The 9655-nt window shown below is 41.1% G+C and overlaps 1 protein-coding gene across 2 annotated transcripts in view; it reads right to left on the reverse strand.

Moving 5' to 3' along the window:
• The window catches only part of Kntc1 (kinetochore associated 1), a 79154-nt gene extending 69616 nt beyond the window's left edge, over positions 1-9538 (reverse strand). Inside the window, exons 1-8 of one of the 2 annotated variants that reach the window (XM_048447268.3) lie at positions 9355-9538; positions 8464-8500; positions 8305-8376; positions 7431-7573; positions 3901-4021; positions 1868-1983; positions 1246-1324; positions 50-127 (exon numbers count right to left, since the gene is read on the reverse strand). In XM_048447268.3, the coding sequence (XP_048303225.2) occupies positions 50-127; positions 1246-1324; positions 1868-1983; positions 3901-4021; positions 7431-7559 (523 nt within the window). In that variant the 5' untranslated portion in view covers positions 7560-7573; positions 8305-8376; positions 8464-8500; positions 9355-9538. The remainder of the gene's footprint in view (positions 1-49; positions 128-1245; positions 1325-1867; positions 1984-3900; positions 4022-7430; positions 7574-8304; positions 8377-8463; positions 8501-9354) is intronic. The other variant, XM_085679228.2, reaches the window with a different exon arrangement.
• Positions 9539-9655: the final 117 nt, after the last annotated feature.

A 9655-nucleotide genomic window follows, 5' to 3' on the forward strand; every position in this document is an offset into this window, starting at 1 on the left:
TGAAGAATTACTTAAAAACTAATCAAAAATCAATAAGAAAATACATTACCCTGTTCAATTTGTGAAAGTTGGAGGTTTGTAATATAAAAAAGTCCATTGTTCGTTAGAAGCAACATGTAATAGGTACCTGGCAAAATAAAGTCAAAATCAGTTTCTCTAAAAGGCAAGATTCAAAGCAATACTGGGAACCAGCTCTAAAATCTGTCACCTGGGGCTGGCAAGATACCTCAGCAGGTAAAGATACTTATTCCCAAGCTTAATAACCTGAGTTCATTCCTCAGATCCACAGGGTAAAAAGAGGACCAATTCCCACAAGTTATCCTCTGACCTCCAAGAGTGAGTGGCCCTGGGTGGGCGCGCGCGCGCACACACACACACACAGAGAAAACAAATTTGCAGTTAAAAAAAATGATTAGGGTGGTGGCACACACCTTTAATCCCAGCCTTTGAGAGGCAGAGGCAGGGGGATCTCTGTGATTGTTCAGTCCTGATTGCCAGGACTACACAGAGAAACTGTCTCAAAAAACAAATAAATGAACAAACAAAAAGTTTTTACATGCACACCCACACAGATATTTTACAGGAATGTAAAACTTTGTACTTGCATGAAAAATGTTAAGAGCATTTTTCTGAGAGTGTTCCCACCTAGAAACAACCTCCTATTCTCTGAAGTTCTCTCTTACTTTTCCTTAATAAATCTACATTCACTCTGCTCAAAAAAGAAAAAACTCTGCTGGGTATGATATCGCAAATCTTTAATGCCCACAGAAGGCAAAAGCAAGTGGATGGGGCTGGAGAGATGGCTCAGAGGTTAAGAGCATTGCCTGCTCTTCCAAAGGTCCTGAGTTCAATTCCCAGCAACCACATGGTGGCTCACAACCATCTGTAATGAGGTCTGGTGCCCTCTTCTGGCCTGCAGGCATACACACAGACAGAATATTGTATACATAGTAAATAAATAAATAAGTAAATATATAAAAAAGAACTATGTACTATTTAAAAAAAAAAAGCAAGTGGATGGCTATGAGTCTGCAGGCAGCCTGGTCTACACAGCAAGTTCCAGGCCAGCCAGTACTACATAGGAAGACCCTGTTTCAAAAGCAAGACAAAAATTCTTTCTTATATTAACTGTATTGACAGAAAATGTACCAAGATTTAGGTAGCGCAGTAATGAACTTACAATGTTTATTTAACATAAAGGTGGTATTCAACAAAAAACAAGCAAAAAAATTCAAAGAAACTTACCTTCACTTGAACCATCTTTCTCAATAATGAGATTCCGGTAAGTACACTGATATTCATCACTGGCTTTCTCGACAAAAGCCTAATTGCAAACGAATTTCAAAGAGCAAGAGTTAAGTGAGATAAATAAGCAATGAAGGGTACACTGTTTAAACCCTACTCATCAACTAACATTAGCAGTAACAACCTAACACTCTAACTACACTCTAATGCTTCAGCTTGAGGGAAGACTGACGCTCCAGGTCTGCAGCTTCGTTTTTCATTTCTGTGTTTCCTTTGTATGCTTCTGCAGTCTGATTCTTTTTTTTTTAAATAAATAAAGACTTATTTATTAATTATGTATACAGGTTTCTCCCTGCATGTATCCCTTTAGGCCAGAAGAGGGCACCAGATCTCATTACTGACGGTTGTGAGCCACCATGAGGTTGCTGGGAATTGAACTCTGGACTTCTGGAAGAGCAGTCAGTGCTCTTAACCTCCAAGCCATCTCTCCAGCCCTGCAGTCTGATTCTTAAATTTAAGAATCAGAATTTTTTTTTCACTTTAAAATGTAGTTAAGTAACAGCTCACTAGGGTTTGTTATGTAAGACAGTGTTGGGGTGAAAATGGAAAACACAGTTCTTACTTTGGTGAATAATGTTTGCTTTGATGTGACATAAATAAGATGTAAAAGACCACTTCTCTCCCCGACCAAAAGAAACTTTCCTTCTTGACACAGGCCAACCACATCCACGTCAGTATCTGAAAATTTCAAATCAATGTTACAAGCAACTTTCCATAATCCTTAATTTCAGTTTAGAAAACACTGATTTTACATCAAACGGTCAATGATTTATACCAATCTATGCCAAACATGGTGATGCATGCCTATAATCCCAACATATGAGAGGTCGAGGAAGGAAGATTGGCAGGGTTTCTCTGTATAACTCTGGCAGTCCTGGAACTTAATTGCTCTGTAGACCAGGCTGCCCTTGACTCAGATTCACCTGCCTCGGCCTCCTCAGTGCGGTTTTAAAGGTGTGAGGACAAGTTTAAAGACAGAGGGTTAAAAAAATAATAATAAAAAAATAAAAAAAACTAGGAGAGTAAAAAAACAAAAATAAAAACAAAAGCACACCAACTATTTTGAAAAATCTTTCAAAATAATTGTACCATAATCACTGACCAAATCACTTACGTCATTTTTGTCTTTAAAATCATTCAAAACTTTATATTTAAATTGTTACTCTTGAGTCCCAGAATGTTGGCGCATGCCTTTAATCCCAGGAGGCAGAGGTGAGTTCAAGGTAAGCCTGGTCTATAGAGCAAAATACAGAACAGCCAGAGCTACACAGTGAAACCCTGACTCAACAACAACAACAAAAAAAAAAACCCTCTATTTTAAAAGCTGTATTTATTTTTATTTTATGTGTGTTTTGCCTAAATGTTGTCTGTGACTGTGGGGGCCAGAAGAGGGAGGGCATCAGATCACTGTAACTGAGATTATGAACCCCAATATAGATAATGAGAACCAAACCCAGGTCTTCTCCAAGAGCAGCCAGTGTGCTTAAAGCTGAAAAGAGTTGGGGAGCTCTTTTAAGCTTTCTTGAAAGATAGGGCATTAGGGAACAGCCTAGGCTGACTTTGGAACTTGGAATGTAGTGTAGGTTGGCTTCTAGCTCCCATTTCTCCAGACTCAGCCTCCAAAGCGCTGGGATTACAAATTCACACCTCAACTTAATTAATTATTAAATCCATGTTCACCAGTACTTTAACTTAAATTATTTCACACATGTATTCTAAAAGATTATTATTATTATTATTATTGTGGTTGTTATTTTATTATTATTTTGACTTAGACAAAATTAGAAACTTAGACAGGGTTTCTCTGTGTATCTCTGGCTGTTCTGGAATTCACTCTGTAGACCAGGCTGACCTAGAACTCAGAGATTCGCCTACCTCTGTCTCTCTGAGTGCTGGGATTAAAGGTATGCATCACCACCTCCCAGCTTCTAAAAGATTATTATAGTGTGATATATCCTAAAAGTAATGAACTTGGCAACCCACCTCCTTCACCTGCACAAACCTAAAACATGTACAGGATTAAGAATTTGAACACAAATGGCTCAAACATTAGGATTCAAATATAAAACCAAGAGGAACAACCAGGCAGTGGCGGTGCACTCCTTTAATCCCAGAGACAGGCGGATCTGTGTGAGATGGAGGGCAGCCTGGTCTACAAGAGCTAGTTCCAGGACAGGCTCCAAAGCTACAAAGAAACCCTGTCCCAAAAAACCGAAAGAAACAAACAAAAACAAGAGGAATAAATACCATAAAAATCAACAAAAAAAAAAAATGAAATACTTGCTCACATATGTGTATGATCTCCTTAGACACTCTGAGGCAAAGCATTATGTCAGCTCCCTTTGAAACTGAGGTTCCACAAGTACTGATTTTCTTGAAAGTCCTCTAATTTTATTTGTTTATTTACTTTGGTTCTTTGAGACAGGGTTTCTCTGTGGCTTTGGAGCCTGTCCTAGAACTCGTTCTTGTAGACAAGGCTGGCCTCGAACTCACAGAGATCCGCCCGCCTCTGCCTCCTGAGTGCTGGGATTAAAGGACCATTAGAGATCAGCATACACACACCGACTCTCAGCCACTTCCCTCTGTCAGACTCACCAAAAATAAGATGCAACTGAACTGATCTGCATATATTGTCAAGCAATATCACTGTCTGGTCTGCAACAATTATAAATCCATCACTTAAGCTGCATGCTTGTATTTTTGGACTAGGTGAGGCCTGTAGGAGGAGAAAATAAAATATATAATCAAAAATAAAATAATTTCATATAAGTTTCATGCTACATTTTTTGGGGGGTTTTCTTTTCTTTTTCTTTTCTTTTTTTCGTGTTTTTGAGACAGGGTTTCTCTGTAGCTTTGGAGCCTGTCCTAGAACTTGTTCTGTAGAACAAGCTGGCCTTGAACTCACAGAGATCTAAATGACTCTCCCTGTGCTGGGATTAAAGGCGTGCACCACTACTGCCTGGCTCATCTGCCACCACCACCCAGCAACTTCATACTACTTAATAATATTGTCATAGGGCCAGGTGTAGTGGCACACACCTTTTTTTTTATTTTTTAGATTTCACCTAGCCCATTATACGCCATGAGGAAGGAAAGAGACAACAACTTACAGGTTCCAAAGTCTTAATAAATACAACATTATTTTGAGTGAGGTAACCCAGACACAGAAAGACAATTATCACATGTACTCAATCATAGGTGGTTTATAAACATAAAGCAAAGAAAACCAGCCCACAAAGCACAATCCCAGAGAACTTAGACAACAATGCGGACACTAAGAGAGACTTACATAGATATAATCTATATGAGAAGTAGAAATAGAAAAAGTCAAGATCTCCTGAGTAAATTGGGAGCATGGGGACCTTGTGGGAAGGTTGAAGGGGAAAGGGGAGAGGCAGGGAGGGGATCACAGAAAAATGTGGAACTCAATAAAAGTCAATAAAAAAAAAAGTCTTAATAAATAACCACATAAGGAGGTCGCTGATTGATCAGGCCTGCAGGACAAGGACACAGGAGCCTTCTGTCTCCTGACAGCCCTGAGTGCTATGCCCAAATATGGACTCATCACCACCACCACCACCACCACCACCACCCCTACCCTCCCCGTCCCTCTCCCCACTACCATCCTGCAAGCCGACAAGGAAACCAAGAGTCCTGTACGTAAAAGCAAAGGGCCTTTATTTTAATCAAGTTTGCAAACTCTTGGTCTCTATGCATGTCCAACAACCCGAGAGCCCCAGCTCAATTAGAATAGGGTTTTATAGTAGTAAAGATGGGAGTGAGGGGTTTCTGAGGTTTTAAGACCCCTGATTGAGCCAAGCGGTGGTTGTGCATGCCTTTAATCCCAGCACTCAGGGTAAACAACTGAGACTCCAGCCTCCACTGAAATGCACTGATGGCCAGGGTCCCAAGTGATAATGGAGGAAGTAAAGAACTTCCTTTGGGTGACCTGCCCAGACTTAGATTATCATGGCTGGCCCTCACACTGAGAAGGGGCAGAAGTGAGGTTTATAAAGCACAAAAACCACGAACATTTGTTGCCAAGTTACAGCCACAATTTTCACCACTGAGAAATCAAAGATTAGGGAATTTCTTATTGTGTTCCATCATTGTCAATCGACAAGCAATGCAAGTCTTTCAGTCCAACCAATCAGAGTCATTTGTTCTTTCTGTCGTTAGGAACAGCCATAATGTTCTAGAGAACTATGGGGCATAAAAAACTGGTTCTAGTGTAGGAGGAGGTAGGTCAGCTAGTGGAAGGTTCCCGGGTCCCCTAAGGCCTAAGAACTTGAAATGTGTTTCACCCTACAGGTAAAAAGAAGTCTGAAGTCAAAATGGCAATACTTAGACCAAGGTGCTTTTGCCTGCTCCCTTCAGAAAGGCAGAGACAATAAGATCTCTGTGAGTCGGAGGCCAGCCTGTTCTACATATCAAATTCCAGCACTTCCAGGGCTACGTACTGAGACCCTGTCTCAGAAAACAATAACAACAACAAACAACAAACAAAAGTATTACCATATACTTTACTTTAAAACACAACCAGACAAGACTTTTCTCTTTAGTTTGCCTTGTTAGTCATCAAGTATTTCTATGCTGTATGGCCTGTCTCAAATTGATACAGGATCCTAAGTACGGATAATCCAGGATGGACACAGAAGAGCAAAGGTATCTTGTTTAACTCCTTGTCTCCCAAGTGCTAATATCCTATTATAGGAACCAGACATCAAAAGGAAGACATGACTCAAGTCTGACTTAAATTCTCAGTATTATGCCTAAATTAGGGATGGGAACCATGGTGACTTGTGAACTAGAGAATATATCCCTCTATGAAAAGAATCCATACAAAGTAGAATATACTTAATACATGACATTGAAAGCCCAGTGAAAACAATTCTGCCTCAGCATCTAATTTATAAAGAAAGATGGGTTAGAACCAGTACTGGTTTATTAAATATTGGCTAGATGGAATCTTCACTGTAGCCTAGGCTATAGTAAGACCCTGTCTTAGGAAGGAAGGAAGGAAGGAAGAAAGGAACAGTTAAAACACAAAAAGAAATGCAAAGAATAAACCTCGCTTCAGCCAACCTTCAGAGTGAGTCAGGCAAGCACAGAGTTCATTTAGCCTGTGACTGTATTTGGAGTGGGTTATGTACATCCCTCTTTATGTAGTGAAGGACTCAGCAACCCTACTTTTACTTGTGTATACTACGCACACACACTTCTGAACAATGCACCTACCCACCTCCAAACACCGTCAGACTGGCATCTGCATCAGACTACTCATACAGATCTCTGAACATAAGACAAACGCCTGTGCCCTTAACAGTCACATTTAAATAGTTTCTAGTCAAATGTATTTCCAATGCAGTCAAGAGCAAAGCACAGAAATGTGGTATGGTTTCAACTGGTTTTGAGTATATGTGCAATAAGGCAAATTTGTATCAAGAAATTTATAGGGAAAAATTCCCTATTTACCCTACTATGTCTATTCATAATCTGGGCATACATATGATTAAAGTCAGATGAATTATTGGAAAGGATTTGTGCAGCATAAAAATTATTATGACTTAATCCATCAATTAAAGTAGAGAACTGCCTATACTATGAATCAAATCATTGGCTATTTCTGAACCTGGGTGAGTTATTTTCAATTTTTTTTGTAAATAGGCCGAGAATGTAGAAACACCGGACTCCAACTACCATTCACAAGGGTGCTTAACTTGGTAGAGAATGGGGGCAGATCCGGGCAGGGAGGGTGCCCCAGTCTTTGATTCGATTAGGAACGTCTTATTTCCTAAGCAAACAGAAAGTAATTTATCATATAAATGTATATATACTACCCCTGCCAGGGTTGTTTTGTTTTAGTTTTGAGACAGTGCCTGGTTAATATTGCCCTAGCTGGCCTGGACTCATTACATGTCTCAGATTGGCCTCCCACCTGCCTCACCTTCCAGATACTGGAATATAGACTTGAACCACCACAGTCAATTCAGCTTACATCCAATGGATGTAAAGGAGTTAGGAAGTCCTAGAAACACTGCTAAGATAACACAGGAGGAATGTGGATGCCAATTTGCTACGGTTCCTGACAGAACCTTGACCCACTGTCAGTATAAAATCATTACCTTCTCAGAGGAGATCTTCCCAAGCAAGTCTACTTGGTATAATGCAGTCACATTTTCTTTTCTTAAACCAAAATTGACGTGTCCACTCCCAGTATCATCGCTTGTTAGCAGTTGAACATTGTTCCACATATTTCTGGGACTGTCTGTGAGAGGAAAGAACCACTTTATTTTTGCATAGAATTAAGTTCTTTAATGACGTGTTAATCAAAGAACAAAAACTAGTATCAATATATTAAAACTTCAAACTGGACAGTAGTGGTGCACACCTTTAATCCCAACACTTGGGAGGCAGAGGCAGGGACATCACTGTAAGTTTGAGGTTAGCCTGGTCTACACGATGAGTTCCATGACAACCAGGGTTACATAATGAAACCCTGTCTCAAAAACAAAACCAAAAAAAAACAAAGGGGCAGCTCGATTTCGGTTTTATATGGTATTAGAGTGGAACGGAAGGCTATGTGCATGGTAGGTAAGTGCTCTACCATGGCTACACTCTCTGAGTCGGTTTCTACTGTCATCAAACACCTGAGCCGGGAGATGGTGGCTCGTGCCTTTAATCCCAGCACTCAGGAGGCAGAGGCAGGTGGAGTTCAAAAACAGCCTGGCTCTAGAGGTACTGGGAAACTCTATCACGAAACCACCCCACAAAGAAAAAAAAAACCCTACACCTGAAACCCAGGCAAAACTTTAACACTCTCATTAACACAGTTCATATCATCTGTGAACTGAGTGGGACCAAAATATTAAAGAAGAAACTGTCCCTACGTAACTTTTAAGATCTGAGGGGTAGGGAGGAAGGGAGGTTCCTCTAGATGGCTTATCACTTAAAAGTGCTTGCGGCTCTTCCAGGGCAGAATTCAAACCCAGCACTCACATCAGATGGTTGACAACTTCTTATTAACTACAGCTCCAGGTGACCTGATGACCTCTTCTGCTCCACAAGCAGCTGTACACATAAACACATACACTTAAAAAAGTAATATTAATAATAAATTATTTAAAGTCTTATGAGCAGGGCAGCGATTGGAAATACCTTTAATTCCAGCACTTGGAGGCAGAGGCTGGCAGACCTGTGAATATGAAGGCAGCCCGGGTTAACAGAGCAAATTCCAGGACTACACAGAGAAACCCTGTCTCAAAACACACACACACACACACACACACACAAACAAACAAACAAACCCTATGAGAGAGGCTGGGGAGATAGCTCAGCGGGAGAGTGTGAGTTTACCGTGCTAGAGATCTTAGGTTTGATCTTTACCAATAAAATAAAGGTGGAGGCAGGAGGATCCAAGGTTAAAGAAAGGTCAGCCCCACTACAAAATGAGTTGTAGGCCAGCCTGGGATGTGAGAAAACCTATCTTGTAAAAAATGATGCTGGCGAGGCAGTGGTGGCGTGAGTTTCTTTGTGAATTCGAGGCAAGCCTGGTCTATAGAGTTCCAGGACTGTCAGGACTGTTTCACCGAGAAACCATGCCTCGACAAGACAAGAAGAAAAAAAAAGTACTTGTTTGGGAAAAGAGGTTAACGACGGGAAACCAACTATGTAAGGTCAAGGAGAACAGTGATTGCAGTCACTGGGAAGAGTGCAACAGCGTGCAAAAGCTCAGAGACGGGAGAATTTAGGCAGCTACAGAGCCACATCAAAAGTATTAGGCGGTGGGAGACGGATAAGGTCGTTAAGACGCAATTTTTTATTTAGTACAAAGAAGCGAACTATGCAAACGGGAGATAAGCACAGACTTTTGGCATCATTGACTGCAGGAGGAAAACAGATGAATCAATATCATGAACGACATAAAACACTGTCAATGAAGCTATCACGAACGCATGGAGAGCCAGCCACCTAGAATCGCCTCCAATATCCCGCCAGCATCTAGAGGGCGAAAGGCCCGAAATGGATTGCAACCCCTTCTGTTTTCACCTGACACGACTCCCGCTTCCTACAGCAGCGCGGTTGATCCTTGTCACCTGCAGCTGGAAGACACTAAAAAAACACTCTCAAATATTTCACACTTCTTCCTGACTCACACCACCACTCCAACTCACTTTAGGGTCCATGGCACTACTTTAAATTGGCGGGAGAATCCCGCGCCCAACCCCTTCTACGGAGGCTGCAGCAGGCCAAAATTTTTTCACACTCGAAACAGGAAACCGCCCCACCCTACATCAAATTGAATCCCAGCTGCGAGGGATTCATTCCCCAGAGTAATCTTGGCCCCACC

The sequence above is a fragment of the Myodes glareolus genome, chromosome 2 (genome assembly GCF_982192425.1).
Source record: "Myodes glareolus chromosome 2, mMyoGla1.1, whole genome shotgun sequence".
NCBI lineage: Eukaryota > Metazoa > Chordata > Mammalia > Rodentia > Cricetidae > Myodes > Myodes glareolus.